Raw genomic sequence first — 21,073 nt, 5'->3', positions numbered from 1 at the left:
ATAGAATTCAAATTTGAGTTTAAATAAATTCAAATTCGAATTTTTTTAGTGGAATTTAAGTTGAATCATTAACGTGATAAATGAAATTATTACGAATCGAGCGCTAACCGAACTCGAATTTAACATTTATTTTATAAATTGAATTCGAACTTATAAATTAAGTTCGAGTCGAACTTATAAATAAAGTTAGAGTCAAACTCGAATTTGAATTCGAATTTTTAAATTTATTTTTTAATAGAATCTGAATTTATTAAAATTCGGTTTGGTTTAGCTGTATTACAGTCCTACCAAGAAGGCAATTTACAAATGAAGAAGAGTTTAAACCAGATGCTAACGCAAGAAACGATCCAAAAATCCATCCAACCCACCCTAAACCCATAAGGACAATCCAATCGACCGAAGATCCAAAGGCGCACAACGAAATCAAAAGTCCAATCTAAAACCCGTAACCTAAACCACAACCAAAGTGTTCCATATAAACCCAACGCACACATGTCCAGTCGTACCGCATCAACAAAGAAGCAGAGCCAGACCAACCGTCACAATGGCAATTGACTCACCACAGCGACGACAACCAATGGATATCAAAAGCACAACATCCGACATGCATGCATTAAAACCAAAGCAAAGAAGTTCTCGGGAGCAATATTACAAAGGCAACTCAAGGGAAAATCAAAGCACAAGAAAGAAAAAAACAAATCCAAAACATTCACAGCCGCACTCTCACAGTGAGGGACAACCATGGAGTCAGCATCGATCTTGCCCGAATCTATGAAAAATACAGGTAAAATTAAAATAAAAGCAACAGGAGAACAAACGACGACAAGAAACAATAAAATTTAGTTTACATAATTTAATTTACATATATGAGAAAAGGCTAAATTTTTTATATTATTAGCATTAAAAAGTTTTAGCAATTTAATTCAAATATTTAATTTTTTTATATTATAGGCTAAATTTTCAAATATTTTGATGATTTTATTGAATTTTAAAATCAAAGTTGAAAATTTTGTTCATATTAACATGGCATGATACATGTTTTTTTCATTATTTTCACATGGAATGATCATTTTATGGAAAATAAGCATATTGATATAAAAAAATTCAAACATTTGTATTATGATTTAATTCAAAACTTTAATTTTTCGCATGACAAAACAAATTTTTTAATTTTGTTTTTAATTCAAAGAGTATTATCTTAATTTCTCAAATTAAAAACCTTTGGTCTCTGTTTTTTCAAATATTTTTTCTTTTTCAAATTTTCTAAATAAAAATTTAAATATGAAAAAAGAGAAAACAAATTAGAATTTTTCACCAGAAATCATCAAACATTTACTTGTAATAGCTGATTAATTATATTACATTAATAATACTGAACTGTATCATTTTATTTTAATAGTATAAAATACAACAACATTATCATTAATTAAAAATAATATTTTATTAGTATTATTTATAAAAAATTGCGAATTTGTCATTTTTTTATATACAAAACTATGTTTTATTAATTTAATCTTTTAAGTAATTTAATCTTTGAAACAATTTTTTATAAATCGATGAAATAAAATACACAAATTTGGCCAAAATTTAAAAATTTTTAATAAATATTTTTTAAAAAAATTACTATTTAATTTATGTGATATAAAGAAACTTATTAATTAATCTCTCGATTTTAAAAAATAGATTAAATATTATTAAGATTTTAAAAAATTATTAATTAATCATTCATTAATTTTAATTATTAAATATTTTAAAAATATTTAAAGTGCCCTTTAATAAACTAATTAGTATATATTTTACGAAATTAAAAGATTAATTAATAAATTTTTTTATATTATAAATATTAAATCGTAAAAGATTTAAAATTAATTAAAAAATTAACTAATAAATTTTTTTAAAACTTTAAAAATATTTTGATGCGTTTTTTAAAGTTGATAAATTAATTAATAATTTTTTCATATCATTACTATATTTGTCTTTTCTATCGTAGTATATAATAATAGTTTACTTATTTTTTCACAATGAATAATAAAAACTATTAAAATTATATTTTATAAAATATAAAAAAATTCATTTATTTAAATATAATTATTATATATAATAAAATTTAAATTTTCAATAATAATTTTAAATTGATATTTTAGTAGTATTAAAATAATAATTTTATACTCAATGTTAAGATATTATTATTTAAATTCTAATAGTGTTGTTTTTTATAAGTTAATTAGTATATGTTTCTGTAAAATGATTGTTTTATTGAAAATAAATATAATTTTATGTAAAAATTAAGATAGAACATAAAATTTTGTGAAGTTCAAATTATTAAAAAAAATAAATTTTAAAGTTTAAGTAAACTTACAAAATATTATATATTTTCTTAAATTTTTATTAATTTAATTTTTTTATAAAGTGAATGTTTTAAAAAAATAAACATCATAACCAAAAAATCTATATATATAACAAGCTAAATTTTTCTTAAATTTGGCATGTGAAACTTTCTATATATTTTCTTTGAAACTGCCGTATAGTGAAAATATACAACCATTTCAAATCCTACCCGTTATAAAATTCAAAGAGTCTTCCTCTTTAATAAAATTAATAAATAAAATTATTTTTACAGAGTATTAATACAATCCTATAATTTAAATAATTTTCAGCTCTGTCATAGAATTTTCACTACCTGCAATTTAGATTTAATTATAGTCAACTAATTAATTTGTGACTATTAATATAAAAATAGTTTTATCGTTGATGATCGCTGGATTTTTTCACCCCGTCTAGGGCCAGGCCCGCTAGAGCAGCTCACAGCCTGAAGGCTACTAAGCCTCCTCCAAGAGTCAGGGCCAGTCCATTCACTTTAAAGACTGGGCTCCAATCTGATTCTTCAAATAGGCCGGTCTAGTTCTCCTGGCCCGATGGACAGATTCTCTCTGGACCTAGTCTTAACCTCATCCTCCGGCCCAGTCCAGAACTAAGAAGGAGTTCAGTCCCTTCGCCTTGTGGGACCATTCGCATGCGCGCCCAGGGAGAATCAGAGACCGTTATGCATGAGACAGAGATCTGATTCCCTCGTACGCCCGTATCAACGCAGCAGGGACAGGTGGTCCAATGATACACGTTCTGTTAACACGTCACTAGCAGACAAAAGGAAACATATAAAAGGAGAAATACTCTCCTCTAAGTCTAAGCTTTTTCAGTTTTACAGAATCCATTGTAAAACCCTATTCTCTGGATCTCAGATCATCAATCGTAATTATAATTATAAAAAAAAAATAATTAATATTATTTTTTTATAATTTTATAATTGCACTTGGCTTTTTCTTTAAATTTTAGTTGTGACTCATATTTATTTACACGAGTGCTTGAATTTAATTTGAGAATGCTTCTCAATTACTTTAGTTAATTACTCCATATACTTATCGCTAAAAACATCAATGTTTAGGGAAATAAAGAAATTTAGTATTAGAATATAAAATTATAATTTAATAACATTCGTTGCGTGTTTGTATTTTAATTTTAGTTTAATTAATTCAATTTTTATATGATATAATTTTAGTTAATTTATAAATTTTAATAATCTATCTAATAATTTAGTTGATATATATCACATATATTATTAATATTAATTTTTTTATAAAAATATTAAATAACTAAAAAAATTTCAATGTTTTTATTATTTCGTATTTTAATTGATTTACATTTATTTTTTAGTATAATTTTAATTAATTTTTAAAAATTAAAATGTAACAGTTGAGATAGAATAATAAATATAATATTTTAAATATACAATTGAGAATAATTTTAACAACAGATATATTTTATTTTATATTAATAATTATAAATATTTTATAATAAATATATTATTTTTAATTATTTTAAATATATTATAATTATTTATTTTTAACAGTAAAGTGAACCATCGAATTATATCTCCTGACTCTATCTTATTTATGTATTATTTTGAATTTATTTGTTTATATCGGGGTTTTGCCCATTCTCTTGAATTATTTTGTACCTTCTTCAGTTTGGTTAGGTTTAACCACAAGTTTTATCTAGTTTGGTTCTTGGATTGTCAATATTTACAGAATATAAGGATTGGATAGAACATATTGTTGTCATTGAGCTGAAGGAGAGTTCGGGGATTAACTGGGATATTAACCTCTCTTGAGGGGAGATTCCTCAGGACTGTATTGAGTTCTCAAGGTTAACCTTAATATATGAAATTTGTCTTTTTCGATTGACCTCTGTAAGGAAGAAATATGACGTCGAAAAGTATATATACATGTCCAACCTACGAGATTGCTAGGAAACTGGTACCTTTTGATTTTTTTCCCTTTATGTTCTTCTAAAGGAAATTATAAAGAAATGTATTTTATTATAATTGAATGTAGCTCAGTATATCAATGAGCTAAATTACACAGCTTTAAATAAGTAGAAAAACAACCATAGTAGCAAATAAACAGGAGAAAATAACTGAACTAACTTAGGCAATCAAACTCATCACTCGCAGAATCATAACCACTTAGACACATTCAAAGTAAAACATATTTACAAAAATACACCTTATCACTCCAATGCTCTAGCACACGTCAATCACCTTATTACTCCAGAGGGATGAACACATCCTTATAACTCCTTAAGCTATTATCCCCCCTCAAACTTTGTCGGGGCTGAAGACAAAGTTTGTGTCGAAATTGAGCCAGGCGAGCTTTAGTCATTGACTTAGTAAATATGTCAGCCAGTTGGAAAGTGGACGGAATGTGCTTAGTGATTAAGACCCCTTGAGCAACTCGTTCTCTCACATAATGATAGTCCAAAGCTATGTGTTTGCTACGGGCATGAAGAACCGGATTAACAGTCAAATATAAAGCACTTAAGTTATCACCATAAAGTATAGGTGGATTACGTTGAGGAACTCGTAAATCATCCAACAGATATTCTAACCAAGTTAGCTCTGCGGCGGCATGAGCCATAGCTCGATACTCTGCCTCGGTGCTGGAACGAGCAACAGTAGTTTGTTTCTTGGCACACCAAGAAACAATATTAGACCCTAGAAAAGTGCAGTAACCAGTTGTGGAACGTCTTGTCATCTGACAGCCGACCCAGTCTGCATCAGAAAAAGCAGAAAGAGCAAGTGACGTATCTGCTGTAAGAGAAAGACCTAAGTTAAGAGTGCCTTTTAAATAACGTAAAATACGGCGAACATATTTGAGGTGGGACATGTGAGGAGAGTGCATAAATTGGGAAACATAATTAACACTAAACGAAAGGTCTGGACGGGTAAGCGTGAGATACTGCAATGACCCTACAAGCACACGAAAATAACTTGGATCATCAACAGGTGTGTCAACGGATGTAGACACCGATTTTTGGACCAATGGCGTGGGCATAGGCTGGCATTCTAGCATTTGAGCACGCTCCAAAATGGAATAGGCATAATGAGTATGGGATAAATGAAGTCCAGTGGTTGTGGATTGAACCTGAATGCCCAAGAAGTGATGTAAAGGACCAAGATCTTTCATAGAAAATTCTGAATTTAAAACCTGCAAAAATGACTGAACAAGAGTACTGGAAGAGCCTGTAAGAAGCATATCGTCAACATAAATTAGAAGAATTAAAGTACCAGCTGCCGAATGGAAAACAAATAGAGAAGGATCTGCAAGACTACAATAAAACCCATATTGCAGTAAAAAAAACACTCAGTCTATCAAACCAGGCACGCGACGCCTGTTTCAATCCATAAAGAGCTCGTTGGAGCTTACAAACATAGGAAGGATTATTAGAATCAATCATTCCTGGTGGCTGTTCCATATAAATATTCTCAGAAATAAATCCATGCAAGAAAGCATTTTTTACATCTAACTGACGAATAGGCCAATGCCTGACCAACGCAACAGTTAAAACCAAACGAATTGTGCCCGGTTTAATAACAGGTGAAAACGTTTCAGTGTAATCTACACCGTCTAGTTGATGAAACCCTTTAGCAACAAGACGGGCCTTTAACCTATCTAAAGTGTCATCTGGTTTCAACTTAGCTTTATACACCCATTTACACCCTAGAACATGCAAATCAGATGTACGGGGAACCAAGGTCCAAGTCTTATTTCTAGTCAAGGCATTAAATTCATCAAGCATAGTATTTTTCCAACCATTATGAGCAAGAGCATGTTTAACATTTTTTGGTTCAGGCGGAATAATAGAAGACATAGTAACATTCAAAGCATATCGTGGATTGGGTTTAACAATACCTGATTTTGAACGAGTAATCATAGAATGATTAGGTGCTATAACCTCAACATGCTCCTCAGGTACATTAATTTCAGCTAAAGAAGAATTACCTGCTCCTGCACTAACCGAATCACCTATGTGTAGAACCTCTAAAGACTGCTTCTGTTGTGCACTAGATTCAATCATGTGCTGATCCGTGATGGGTTGATCATGGAGCAACGGAGCGGCAACAGGAAGCTCCTCTGGTTCCTGGTCTTGAATCAACTCGGCTTCTGGTTGTTCTGCAAATACCCCAATTGCAGAAAACTGATCGGCTAGTACATCTGAAGTATAAGACAGAACGTGGTCTGTTAATTGGTGTTGAGATGTTGTAGATGAACCAGCTTCCTGAGCTGCTGCTGGTACAACAGCAGTTTGGTCCGTTTGCAAGGGCTGTCCAGCAGACACAGCAGTGGCTGTTTGTTGAGCAGCTAGTGACTGTAACACTACTGCTGACTGTGTGCCTGCTGCTGGCGGGGGCAGCACATCAGACTCTTCTTCACACGGCAAAATACCTGCTACATCAACAGCTGAAATAAATGGTGCACATTCCTGTAAACTAAGAGAAGAATCAGTTACATTAGTTTGGGTATTTAAACCAGAACAATCAGGTAGCCAAGAATTCATAATTTTAAGAGCAAAGGATTTATCAAAAGATGACGACTTGAAAGGAAAAACTGCCTCATCAAAACTTACATGACGGCTTATGATAAATTTTTTAGTTCTAGGGTTAAAGCATTTATAACCTTTGTGTTTTTCACTGTAACCAACAAAAACACATAAGCAAGATTTTGGATCAAAGTTATGACTTCTAGAATTCCAAATGTATGGAAAGCACTTCGAACCAAAGACCCGTAATGAACTATAATCAAAATGGAATCCATGTAGCATATAAAATGGTGTCTCATTGCCCAACACAGTAGTAGGTAACCTATTCAAAAGAAAGACAGCAGTCTGAAAAGCCTCTACCCACATACATAACGGCATATGGCTATGGTACATCATAGTTAAACCTAGTTCACGTATTACTCGATGTCGCCGTTCAACGGCACCTATTTGTTCAGGAGTATATGGACATGAAATGTGATGTTTTATGCCATGTGCAAGAAAATGAGAAGACAAAGCATTATTAACAAACTCACCTCCTCCATCGGAATGAAAAACTTTAATTCGCTTCCCAAATTGTCGAAATATAAATTGTTCAAATGCTAAATAAGTAACAAAGAAATCAGATTTCTTCTTTAAAGGAACTATCCAAGAATATTTTGAAAAGTCATCAACAAAACATACATAAAACTTAAACTTAGAAAAAGAAATTACAGGGGCTGGTCCCCATAGATCACAATGAATCTTATCAAAACTAGATGAACTAGTATGTTCTGAAGAATTAAAAGGAAACTTACTCAATTTGCCTAATTGGCAACTATCACACAAAAACTTAGATTGCAATGAACCTTTTACATCAACTAGATTTTTATTAAATAAAACTGAAACTGCAGAAGCTTGTGGGTGTCCTAATCGTTGATGCCAAATCTCAACGGTACCAGTCCTAAACCGATTCGAGAAATAAGCTGTAGGTACTCCAGACAACGTATACAAATTACGCCTCCTTGGTCCTGTTAAGAGCACCTGTCCCGTTTCTCGATCCTTTACATTAACAGACACGTTAGAGAATTCACAGTTTACAGGATATTCATCAGTCAGTTGGCTAATGGATAACAAGTTCTGTTTTAAATCAGGAACAGATAACACATTAGAGACAGGCAAATTATATTTTTGGTTTAAACAGGCTGTACCTACACCATCAATTGGCAGGAAGGTACCATCCCCTATCGTAATCGAATCAGGTCCATCATACTTATCAATATTTTTTAGAAGAAGTTTGTTACCTGTCATGTGATCAAACGCGCCCGAATCAGCTACCCAGTCCGTTTCCACGACTCCATTGTTAAGCGTGAGAGCTGCAAGGGCTTGTGGAGGATCTTCACGTTGTGCTTTAGATATCCACCAGCAGATTTTGGCTATATGCCCCTTTTTGCCACAGTATTGGCAAATTTCATCCTTATAAAGTTCCCGTTCAGCGGGAGTCATTCTTCGCTGACCAGGTGGTGGAGGGCGACGTTGAGAGGAGTATGATCCTCTGTTCTGACCCTGTCCTCGAGTTTGTTGGGCCTGAAACCCCCGTCCATGAGAATCGAAATTGTTGCGTCGATTCGAACTGGAATTGGCTTGTTTCTGTTGATTACCATAAAAGGCAACATGCGCGATCTGGTCAAGCGCAAAATCCGACTGATTGGAGAACCAACTTCGCCTCTGATCCAGATTTTTTAATTGGGAAACCAGCTCGTTGTAACTTGGCCGTGGTGGTTTGAGCATGGTAGTGGTGAAGGTCTCATATTGCGGACCTAAACTTGTGAGAAGACAGAAGATCTTTTCATCGTCTGGAACTTTCTTCCCGATTGCAGCCAGAATATCACAAATCTCCTTAAACAAGCGTAAGTGCTCTGTGATTGTTTTATTTTCATCTTTTCGAAAATAAGTTAGCTGTTGGCGTAGGGTAAATACCCTTTCTTGTGAATCTTGTGCATAGGCCTCTTTTAATGCACTCCAAACAGCACACACTGTTTCTAGCCCAATGACAAGTCCCAGAGATTCTTCGCTAAGGGTTCCGTAGATCCACCCTCGAAGCAATCGGTCGGACTTTTGCCATATCTTAAATTCATTTGACTGCTGTGGTTGATAATTTTCTGGAATTGGTGTTGGAGGAGGAGTGAATTTCTGATCTGCTGGAAATTCCGCCACTAAATGATCGGATAATTCTTGACTCTCAGCTAAACTCAACACCTGTTCTCTCCAAAGTTGGTAATTGGTTTGTTTCAGCTTTAGTGTAACGAAATTCGCTACATTCAAGGTAGAAGAAGCCATGGTGAGTGGACAGAAAGAAAAGAAAAAAAGAGCGATATTTTTGCTCTTTCTGGCTCTGATACCAAAAGGAAATTATAAAGAAATGTATTTTATTATAATTGAATGTAGCTCAGTATATCAATGAGCTAAATTACACAGCTTTAAATAAGTAGAAAAACAACCATAGTAGCAAATAAACAAGAGAAAATAACTGAACTAACTTAGGCAATCAAACTCATCACTCGCAGAATCATAACCACTTAGACACATTCAAAGTAAAACATATTTACAAAAATACACCTTATCACTCCAATGCTCTAGCACACGGCAATCACCTTATTACTCCAGAGGGATGAACACATCCTTACAACGCCTTAAGCTATTACTTCTCTTGTTAATTCGAGATCTAATTGAACTGATCTTTTCTTTTTAGCTTCTGACGTGCCAATGAATACTATTTGGCTCCCCAAGAATTTCACCCTATCCAAGGAGAGCATGAAGGAGACTTTGGCCGCTTTTAAGGCCAATAAGTCTATTGTTGATGTGCTATGAGAGGTTTTCCAAGCTACAACTCCCGCAATGTCAGCTCGTCTCTCTACTCGTACCCTCATACCCTCTTTGGTTTTGGTGTCAGTGTCAGGAGATTCTTGTTCTACGGCCTCCAGGATGTCAGTCCCGCCCAAAGCACTGACTGCTTCTAAGACGCCTCCTGCTCCAAAAGAAATCCCCAAGAGCCCATCATGTTTAGTCAGTCGGCGAATAGCAGCTCAGAGGAGGGTAGTCAGCGAATAGCAACTCAGAGGAGGGTACTAGGTCTCCTCTTTTAGACGTTTCCTTCCCTTTTGGGATATATTAAGCTAAATAGTAATGTAACTTGGTTGGATCGACTTTTCACTGTTGTTATTATTGTAGTAACTAAAGGTAGTTAGGGCAAAATTGTGCATCATGTTGCTATGCGAGTATAGTGTTTTTCTATTGAGAGAGGAGATGCACATGTTGTGTTGGCAATAATCAAAATAGCATATGAGACAAGCTTTCAATTTATTGCAATAATCAAAATAGCATATGAGACAAACTTTCAATTTATTGCAGTAAAACTGATTCTGCCATCATTTATAATGCTTTTTATAATTCGTCTTCTACTGTATTGTAGAATATTAAAGTTTCATTTATGGCTCCTCTTAATATTTACTCTCGCATTTCAAATATTTTTTTTCAATAAATTTTGTTTTGCCTTGACAACAATATCAATCATCAAATGTACGTTTTTTGTTATAAGGAATCTTTACTATAATATGCAATCATGTAATTCAAATGTTAATTTGCTGAGGAAAAAAAAAAAAACATATATGTTAAAAACAGATTTGCAGCCAAGTAAAAATGGCAGGTGAGATCATGATAACTCCAGGATTTGAGAATAGAAAAATAATAATAATAATATATATTAAAAATATTTTATATTTAAATGTGTATTAATTAGAGAAAATAATATTAAACTAATAAATAAATTATTAATAAAAAGTGACTTATAAGCAGCCATTTAGGCAAATTAGATTATTCGGGAAATATAGCTTAATTAGTTTTTTATTTATTTATTAATATTCCTTTACCTTTGAAGATATAAATCAACTATCAATTTGATAGTTTCTTAAACTAAACATGTATTAATTAAATCCAACTCTAATAATTCCTTTTAATTTTCGTAGATGTTAACGTATTACTAATTTTTATGCGTCTAAAATATTATTTTCTCTTTATACGTTTACTTTATGCGTCTAAAATATTACTTCTTCAGTCTGTTCTGATATTCACTTTGATTACCACTGGACTTTTTTCACCTGGAGACGAGACTAGACCTAAAAGAAGAATACAGATCCAAGACCCAAGACCTATCAGACCCTTCTCAAGAAGAACCAGTCCCATGACGCGCATCTCAGCCTAGTCAGGAGAGTCAGGCCGGGGATACCTCACATGCAACTCATCTGAAGAAAGCCTAGCCCAGTAATATGACATGAAGGAGAATAGCTAGCCAAGTCACCTCGCAGCTCTGCTCGCATGCGCGCTGGGGGAATTTTGGTGTGGAGAGTGGCTCTGACACATCTATACGTACGGACCTAATTGACAAAAACATGCAACACTGTAGTAGAAAAGCGATTAGACGTCACTAACGAACCAAAAAAGAAATAAAAGGGAAAAAACATCTTTTTCTCATCCAAATTTACACGATCACTATAAATCTCTTTTTCTAAATCTCAAAACATCACCATTTAATTTTTTTTATGGTGATTAAAAAATTAATTAAATTATTCAAATCATAGCAAAATAACTTTTAATTAATTTGATAAAATTACTTTTTATTTCACTTAATTACTTCAATATCAATATTTTTTTTAAATATTAATCATATCAATAGAAAGAATGAATAATTAAAAGAAAGAAAAAAGATAAATTATGAGATGGGTTTTATAAAATTGTAAAAGTGATTATTGTGTTTGGATAAGAAAAAAATAAAATAATATTATTAATTTCTCAAAGAGATAAATAATTTTGGATAATCAATTTTTAATAAAAACAGATAAAAATAGACGAAAAAAAAAGGAAATTAATTTATTTTGTACGGATTAGATGATGGAGATTCTTCCCTTGAAGGGAATTGAGAAGAGATCCGTATATCAAGCAACTTATTTTCATTTTAGTCCTTGTGTAACTTTTATTTTTATTTATTTATTTTTGAAGGCTTGCATATTTAAGTTTTTTATTAGGCCATTAATTTTAAGATTTAGGCAATTATGGTAATTTATCTGGGACCCGATCTCAATTTTGCAATATAATCTAGGCTTTTGGGCTTCTTATGAAAAAGATTTTATTTATTTATTTATTTTCAAAAATTCATTTCTTCTTCCTTTTCTACTTCATTTATCTCTTTTCTCTACAAAATTTTCTTTAAATGGCCACGAGGCACTCAGCTTTACCTTTTCCTCTTTTTTCAAAGCTTTTTCATCTTCTCAATTACTTCTTAGGATTTATTTTCTTTTTGCAGTCTTAATTTCTCATATATATATATATATGGTAAAAAAATCTGTTAGCATTATTTTTTTTAGCTTAATTACGAGAAATATCATTTTAAAATAAAATATTTTTTCTCATTAATTAATTAATTTATTAAATATGAATTATAAATTAAATATATGATATAAACATATAACCTTTAGTGGAATGATTACCATAATCATTGGTGAGTGTCACATTTATTATTTTTACATATTTTTTTATATTTAAAAATAAAAATAAAATATTCACAGTTTAAATAATTTTTATGATATTATTTATTTAAATAGACTTACGATCAAATTAAATCTATAAATACTTAATTTTAATATTTTATATGCACATAATAATTATTTGATGGAGAAATTTGCAGATTCCATATCAATATGGATAGAATTTATAGACGGCTATATTCTAGTTATTAAAAATTAAAAAATTATTTGACCGGTTCTCAATCTTGACATCACAAGCTTTATTTTTTTTGATGAAGTGCTAAGTTATGTGGGAACTAGCTAGAAATAATAATATCTAAAGCTGTTCAAGCACATTGTTCAGGAACAGAGATAGAATCTCTCAGATCTCTTTCTCTGGTGGTTGTTCTTTTAAGAATCTTAAAAATTACAGTAACCATTGTAAAAAAAGAAAAAGCTAGAAATAATAATAAATATTTACTTGTCTTGCACATTATTAACAATTGAAACAGATAGAGAATTTAAATAATTAATAATTTAAAAAAATAAAAGTTGATTAATATATTTCTTTAAAAAATAGAGGGATTGTTTAGCAATTTTTTCCCCCTCTGCCTGCTATATAAACTTGGTTCTTGTTAATCGTCTTCAGCCCCTCTTCCTTACACAATATCTATATCTCTCTCTCTCTCTGCTTTCTTGTTTATCCCACTAAATAAATTTTAACAGCCATGGCGGTTTCTAGTTCTTCCTTTATAGCGAATCAATCTCTCTCTCCATTCTTGAAAGCTCCAAGATCAAACCTCTGTGGCAGAAAACAGGTATGTATGTAATAACAATAATGTTGTTCCTGTTAACCGTATTCATTTCTTGTTGATTCTTTAGACTTTGTTGTTTGTGGATGTAATCTTGTTTACGGGTAATTGAAAGATGGGTTATTCATTTGTTTACAGTTCTGTTTACGAGCATCTGCCGGTCACCCAGATGAGAAAAGGAAAATGACGATAAAGAAAGAAAAAGATGGCTGGAGAATTGATTTCTCAGGGGAGAAACCAGCGACGCCATTGCTGGATACAATCAATTACCCAGTTCACATGAAGAACCTATCCAAACAGGTAGGGGAAAAAAAGCAGAGTTGATGGCGATCTTCTGCATCTGTTTAAGAGAACTGCGTTCTTTTTTTTGTTTTTTGGTTGGCGTTATTGTTCTGTAAATTCTGTTTGTTTTTAACGTGTAATCTTTTTGAATGGCCTACTTATTTTGGTGTTATATCGACAATTTTCAGGATCTTGAACAACTAGCAGCAGAGCTTAGAGCAGATATTGTATACAGTGTATCAAAGACAGGAGGGCATTTGAGTTCAAGCCTAGGAGTTGTCGAGCTAACTGTAGCTCTGCATCATGTGTTCAACTCTCCTGACGATAAAATCATCTGGGATGTTGGTCATCAGGTCGATCGGATACTCTGCCTACCAAACACCAGAAAAAAAAAAAAAAAGCAGATGGTTAGTTTAAATGTCTAGAGTTGTGTCCTGAAGAGGCTCTGAATTTTTTGCAGACATACCCACATAAAATTCTAACAGGAAGAAGATCTAGGATGCACACCATGAGGAAAACTTCAGGGCTTGCAGGATTTCCTAAAAGAGATGAGAGCGTTTATGATGCCTTCGGCGCTGGACACAGTTCCACAAGCATCTCTGCTGGTCTTGGTATGTGTTATTCAAAACTGTAATTAAGAATTTTTCCCATGAATCCAGTTAAGAGTATGTTATGTTAGTGTTTTGTTTTAAATTATACAGGAATGGCAGTTGCAAGAGACCTGTTGGGTAAGAAAAACAACGTCATTTCAGTAATCGGAGATGGAGCCATGACAGCAGGACAAGCATATGAAGCCATGAACAACGTAGGATTCCTCGATGCTAATCTAATTGTTATATTGAATGACAACAAGCAAGTATCTTTACCAACTGCTACTCTCGATGGCCCTGCAACTCCAGTTGGAGCACTTAGCGGTGCTTTAACCAAGCTCCAGGCAAGCACCCATTTCCGTAAACTTCGTGAAGCTGCAAAAGTAAGTTTCAAGTTTTCATTTTTTGTCTTTTTTTTTTTTTTGTCTTCATGATCTGGTTCTCGCATCTGATTTCGAAGATATCTGACTTTGGTTTTGGGTGAAGAAGAGCATCACAAAGCAAATTGGTGGGCAAACGCATCAAGTTGCAGCCAAGGTAGATGAGTATGCAAGAGGATTGATTAGTGCTTCTGGGTCAACTCTCTTTGAGGAGTTAGGGTTATATTATATCGGACCAGTTGATGGGCACAACGTTGAAGATCTAGTGACCATATTTAGAAAAGTAAAAGCAATGCCTGCTCCAGGACCAGTTCTGATTCACATTGTTACAGAGAAGGGGAAAGGTTATCCCCCAGCTGAGGCAGCAGCTGATAAAATGCATGGTGAGACAAGATCCTTATTCTTGTCCCTGTCCGATAATTGTATTATTATGATTTCCTGACAAGATCCTTATTCTTGTCCCTGTCCGATAATTGTATTATTATGAGTTCCTGACAAGATCCTTAATCTTTCATACTCTCAGGTGTCGTCAAGTTTGATGTTCCGACTGGGAAGCAATTGAAGACAAAATCTCCGACGCTCTCGTATACACAGTACTTTGCTGAAGCTCTGATCAGAGAAGCTGAGACAGACAACAAGATTGTAGCCATTCATGCTGCAATGGGTGGTGGGACTGGCCTCAATTATTTCCAGAAGAGGTTCCCAGATCGCTGCTTCGATGTCGGCATTGCAGAACAGCATGCTGTTACATTTGCAGCTGGTTTAGCCACTGAAGGAATCAAGCCATTCTGTGCAATCTACTCATCGTTCCTGCAACGAGGTTATGATCAGGTGAGTCAATGGAAGATTAATTAAGAAAGCCTTGCCGCAATTTACAGTAACTTCTTGTCTGGGTAACATAGGTGGTACATGATGTGGACCTTCAAAAAATACCGGTCCGCTTTGCCATGGATCGAGCTGGTTTGGTCGGTGCAGATGGACCAACCCATTGTGGAGCATTTGATATCACGTACATGTCTTGCTTGCCCAACATGGTGGTCATGGCTCCATCTGATGAAGCTGAGCTGATACACATGGTTGCCACTGCTGCAGCCATAGATGACAGACCTAGCTGCTTCAGGTTCCCAAGAGGCAACGGAATTGGAGCAGCTCTTCCTGCCAATATTAAAGGAACCCCACTTGAGGTTAGCATTAGCAATCAACTCAGAAAAATTTACAAACACCAGAACAGAGAATATACAACTAAAATGTTTCATTTTCAATTACTGAATAGATTGGAAAAGGGAGAATACTGATGGAAGGCAACAGAGTTGCCATTTTGGGATATGGTTCTATAGTTCAACAATGTGTAGAAGCAGCAAGCATGCTCAGAACTCGAGGCATCTCTGTGACGGTAGCTGATGCGAGATTTTGCAAACCTTTGGACACAGAAATGATCAGGCTATTGGCTAAGCAGCATGAGTTCCTAATTACAGTAGAGGAAGGTTCCGTAGGAGGTTTCTCTTCCCATGTAGCCCACTTCCTGTGTTTAAGTGGTATTCTGGATGGAAAGCTAAAGGTGATTTTCATTTCTGCAGGAAATTTCCAGCTTTTTTTTTTTTTTTCTCAATTCTGATTCTAACGTTTTAAAAGCCTATTGCAGTTGAGAGCAATGGTTCTTCCTGACAGATACATTGACCATGGATCACCTGAGGATCAAATTCAAGAAGCAGGGCTCTCCTCAAACCATATCACTGCCACAGTGTTATCTCTATTGGGGAAGCCAAAAGAAGCTCTTATGTTCAAATGAAGTGAGCAAGAAAAGGATCAGATTATCAAAAGCCATACAAATCACTGCAAGAGAGGAACTCTTGTAAAAAGGCAACTCAGAAGTTCATAATTTGGGCATAATGTGGAAATATCTGGGAATCCTCCAATCCCATGATAAAAAAATGATTAAGTTGAGTTTGAGTGGCAATAGGGACTCTGTATATGCACTTGTTGTAATGTAATAAACACCTAGACAGAAGTTTTGTTGGTTATGATTCAGTATCCTACTCAAATCTCTTCGAATCATAAGCTTGACTACTATGCTATAAAGAATTAAAGTTGTAGTGACTGAAGTTGTCAAATGTAAAGATTGAGAGTAAATTAGGTCAAGAAAAGGAATTGAAAGTAATTAGGTTAAGTTGAGGATTGTTAACAAAGTTAAAAGTTATAGGTTCAAATCCTACTTGTTGCTAAGGAGAGAATTGTTGACTAGGTGGACTAATCTTCTGTTCAGATTCCTTTAGCCACTGGCTCATTTTTCATTTGCATGTCAGTCTATTAAAAAGATAAATTTGACCTTCTTTGGTTGAGAGTAAAGCAGCTAGGTAATCTGAAATTTCAACAAGTGTTAAAATTATATCTATTTGGATATTATTTTTGAACTTTTTGAAAAGACTGAGAATTTCTTTCTTTTAATGGAGAACTTTTCAATAAGAGAAGTAGACCGTAAGCCATTTGGAATATGGGAAATCAACGCAAGCTGACACTGAAATGGACTAAGGGTTATAGGAAAGCAGTCATTATAGTATAGAAAGCTTAAGAGACTTTCAAAGTTTTTATTATTTCATTAAGTTTATTATTTTTTATTTTATTTACAATTTTTAATTAGTGTTTGATTAGAATTTCTTATTTAAAGATTCAAAATCCAAATTTTAATAGGATGGGTTATTTTAATATTATACATCTATTATTTTGAGATTTTAATAAATTTGATTATTTTTATTATAACAATTATTATTATTACCATCAAAAGTGTTTTTTCTAATATATTGGTATTATTTGGTAACAACTTCAAAGGTAATATTTATATTTTGACATAAAAATATTAGCATTTAAAAGTTAAAATATTAAGAAAAATTACTTTTTATACTTTTTTACTAATCCCTATCAAGTAGTTAATAGCATATTAGCATTTAAAAGTCCAAGAATTAAGAAAAATTACTTTTTATAATTTTTTATTAATTTTTATTTGAGTAGGTAATAACTACTTAAATAGTTAAGGAATACTAAATTAAAAAATTCGGGTGAGTATTATTTGATCCAAATTAAAAAATTTAATCGGGTTGAAATAATTTTCAAATTTTAATATGATTTTTAAAAATAAAAATAATTCAATTCGATTTTAAATTTTAATTTAATTGATTTGCTCTCAATTTTAATAAAAAAATTAGGCTAAATTAAATTAAATTAAATCTAGTGCTTTATTTTAATTTTAAATTAATAATTATTTAATTAACATTATAATAAAATTTATAAAATAAAAAAAAAATTAAGAAATCACATAAAATTAATCTAAAATTAATATTTAAATTAAATTAAATTAAATCATATCAATTTAATTTGAGTTGATTCTCTCAGTATAATTTAGTTTTTACATTTAAAGAATTTGACTGTTTCAATTTTGGTTGATTCGTCCACGCTGGTGCCTACCTAGAGGAAACCCAGAAAACAAACAAAAAGTAATAGATAGCTCCAACCAACATGTGAAGGGGACAAGATGTTACGGACAATTGACTTTGAAATAATTTGAGGTTTACGACGGATGGCTCTTTCCTCTGCATTCTCGGATTAGGTCAAAACGCGATGCATTAAATACTAGGGCATTTCCCTTTTTTTGTTTAGTTTTATTCATTTATTTTAATATTTAAAAATATTTATATAAATTGAATTTTTTTTATTTTATATTTTTTAATGAAAATTTCATAAATACTACAAAAATATATTATTAATAAAATGGTAAAATATATGAAATCTCAAAATTCATTCTGAATTAATTTTATTTAAGCCTACATGCAATGCATATAATGATTTTGAAAAAGGAAAAGTAAACCTCAGCAAAGATGGCAGAAAATTAAATGAAACGTATGTAAGCTTCATTAAAAGGTTCATGAATGAGTCTTGAAAATAGGCAAACTTCTTTAATAAGTAAGGTTGAAGTGGAATACAACACCCATTAAGAAATGGAGCAAAATAAGAGCTTTGAAGATGGGCACACTTCTTGTCAATAAATAGGCTCGAAGTGGAACGCAATAACCATTAAGTCTTGAGGAAAGCAAGCAAGGCAAGTAAGAGAAAAAAAAAAAAAAGCAAAGAGAGAAAAAAAAAAGCAGAGTACCATTAAGTCTTGAGGAAAGCAAGCAAGGCAAGTAAGAGAAAAAAAAAAAAAGCAAAGAGAGAAAAAAAAAAAAGCAGAGTAGAAGTGAGGTGTGGGCGAGTGTAGTAGGAATATTTATATTTAAGTGATATTTTTTTATTGTAAAACTTCAATTTTTAATGAAATTAATATTTTCTAGTGAATATAGTTTTTAATTGTGTTCCTGTTTTCCCTTCTTCTCAAGTTTCTATAAGTAGTGTTTTCCCTTCTTCTCAAGTTCCTATTAGTATCAGAGCGTGATTTTTAGTAAAATTAAGTATTAGAATTAAGAATTTTTTTAGTATATTTTATGGTTACAGCTTATATTGAACTTTCACATCAGAAAATATTTTTTCTTAGCCTATTATTTGATTTAAGTGGTGGTAGAGATATTGCTTTTACACAGTTTGAAATTGTGAAGTCTGTTAGTTTGCAACTATACTTTCTTGATAAATTATGAGGCTACTAAAACCAAGATAAGATGGCAAAAGCAAATAATATCAGGAGCATAAAAAAGCTCAACAAAAATAATTACAAGACATGCATGAAGTCCTACTTGCAAGATCAAGACTTTTGAGAGACCATTGTTGAGATAGATACGAACAACAATATGATGATGATCTTTTAAAGAGATGGAAGATTAAAATAGGGAAGATTGTGTTTTCTATCAAGATGACAATAGAAGATGAAATAATGGAATACATCAGATAAATTATCAAACCAAAAGAAGCTTAGGACTTACTTGCTTCTTGATTTGTAAAGAAGAATGATGCAAGACTACAATTGCTAGAAGGTGAACTAATGTCTATTGCACAATGTGATATGACAATTAGTCAATACTTTACAAAAGTAAAAACCTATTTATAGAGAAATTTATGAGTTGGATGAGGCATCTACAACCAGCAATGATGGAATGAAGTGAATCATCATCTATGGCTTACGACCTCAGTATAGAGGATTATTGTTGTAATTCAAGGTTGGCCAACACAACCTTCAGTTGAAGAATTGGAGAATTCGCTGGTAAGTCAAGAAACTCTAGCAAAATAAATGGTTAAAGTCTCATCAAGTACAAAAGAGGTGGCACTCTTCACTAATAGAAAGAGAAATTAATATCATGGTTAGACAGGAAAGCAAACACAAGAAAATTTCCAATCAAGGGGAGCTCAACAAGGCAATTTCTAAATAATCAACAGTCTAAATATTTTAGATGAAAAACTGATGAATGTTTCAACTAGAGCAAAAAGAGACATTATACCAAAGATTATTGGTTTAAGAAAAAGCCCATTGAGAGCAATGCAAGAATAACCAGCTTTGGGAAAAATGCAACAACGGTTAGCAGCAGCCATCAAAATGAAACTAGAATGGGATCTCAAGACATTTTTTGTAAGTGTAGAAATAATACAAGAAGAATATCCCAGTTTAGAAACTATTAAAGTATCCAGTCTCTTGATAGTAATAAGGAAGAAGAGCAAACCTACAGTGCTATTAATTCTCATAAAGTAGAATATTAAAAGGATTAGTTTTGGAATTCCAATTATATGATAGGAGATAAAAACAAATTTCACAATATTTCGCACAGAGATAGGCGAGTTATAACAATTGTAAATAATGTAAAATTACCAATTATCCATGTTGGTAACACGGTAATTGGCTCCTATCATAATAAAAGACAAGTGTAGCTAGAGGATGTCTACAAAGTATCGAGCATGAAGAAAAATCTATTGTTAGTCTCACAGTTGATAGATTCTAGCAAATTTGTGATTTTTAGTCTGAAAAATGTCAAGATGCATCAATAAGTTTAAATTATGGATGCGTCATCAATAGAATAAATAAAAACATATTCAATATATGTGATGCTTTATGAGGAGGGCTATGTTGACAAAACAAGAAGCAGTAAGATTGGTGTAATACCCGGCTAGACTCCGGTATCGGAATTCCTACCGTCCGGTGGAATCTCGGATGTCGGAAACCTCTAGAAGGGTAAAACCATGTTTTCATAAAATGTTTTAATGTATTTTACGGTTTTAAGCAAGAAAGGAAATGAGTTTTGTATGAAAATAGCCTTGGAGGAAGACCCAGGTTCGGCCGCCGAACCTCAAGTTCGGCTGCCGAACATGCATGCATTTCAGGAGTGCTTTAGGCCCCCGAAGGCATAAGTGAGGGAAGTCCAGGTTTGGCCGCCGAACATGGCATGCATGCGGAGGCACGTTAGGCCCCCGAAAGTGGCCTGGCCAGCCACCTATAAAAGGGTCCCCATGTCCGAACGGGTGAGCTTTTTCTCCTTTTTCGGCCAAGGTGAGTCCTCCGCCGTCCCTCATCGATTTTGAGCCTCTTCCTTCGAATCTGCATGATTTTCTTATGAGTTTTCACTTGGTTTGAAGATATTTGAGCAAAAGTGCAAGTTTTGAAGCTTGGAGACTAAAGAGTTGGTTTCTCC

General features: G+C 32.8%; 1 protein-coding gene across 2 annotated transcripts; it reads left to right on the top strand.

Annotated features, from left to right (window-relative positions):
* The first annotated feature begins 13,068 nt into the window (after nucleotides 1-13,068).
* Nucleotides 13,069-16,528, top strand: LOC110629680 (probable 1-deoxy-D-xylulose-5-phosphate synthase 2, chloroplastic). 2 transcript variants are annotated; one of them, XM_021776767.2, is made up of 10 exons: nucleotides 13,069-13,228; nucleotides 13,361-13,522; nucleotides 13,693-13,857; nucleotides 13,965-14,115; nucleotides 14,206-14,477; nucleotides 14,584-14,857; nucleotides 14,998-15,305; nucleotides 15,377-15,658; nucleotides 15,748-16,032; nucleotides 16,117-16,528. In XM_021776767.2, the coding sequence occupies exons 1-10, from the start codon at nucleotides 13,139-13,141 to the stop codon at nucleotides 16,261-16,263; spliced, it is 2,136 nt and encodes a 711-aa protein (XP_021632459.1). In that variant the 5' UTR covers nucleotides 13,069-13,138; the 3' UTR covers nucleotides 16,264-16,528. The 2 variants fall into 2 exon arrangements, with proteins under 2 accessions (XP_021632459.1, XP_021632458.1); XM_021776766.2 differs by having other exon boundaries at nucleotides 14,581-14,857.
* Nucleotides 16,529-21,073: the final 4,545 nt, after the last annotated feature.

This window comes from Manihot esculenta, chromosome 13 (genome assembly GCF_001659605.2).
Source record: "Manihot esculenta cultivar AM560-2 chromosome 13, M.esculenta_v8, whole genome shotgun sequence".
NCBI classification, from domain to species: domain Eukaryota; kingdom Viridiplantae; phylum Streptophyta; class Magnoliopsida; order Malpighiales; family Euphorbiaceae; genus Manihot; species Manihot esculenta.
The sequence above is the reverse complement of the archived record's forward strand: the minus strand, read 5'-3'. Positions and strand labels throughout refer to the sequence as shown.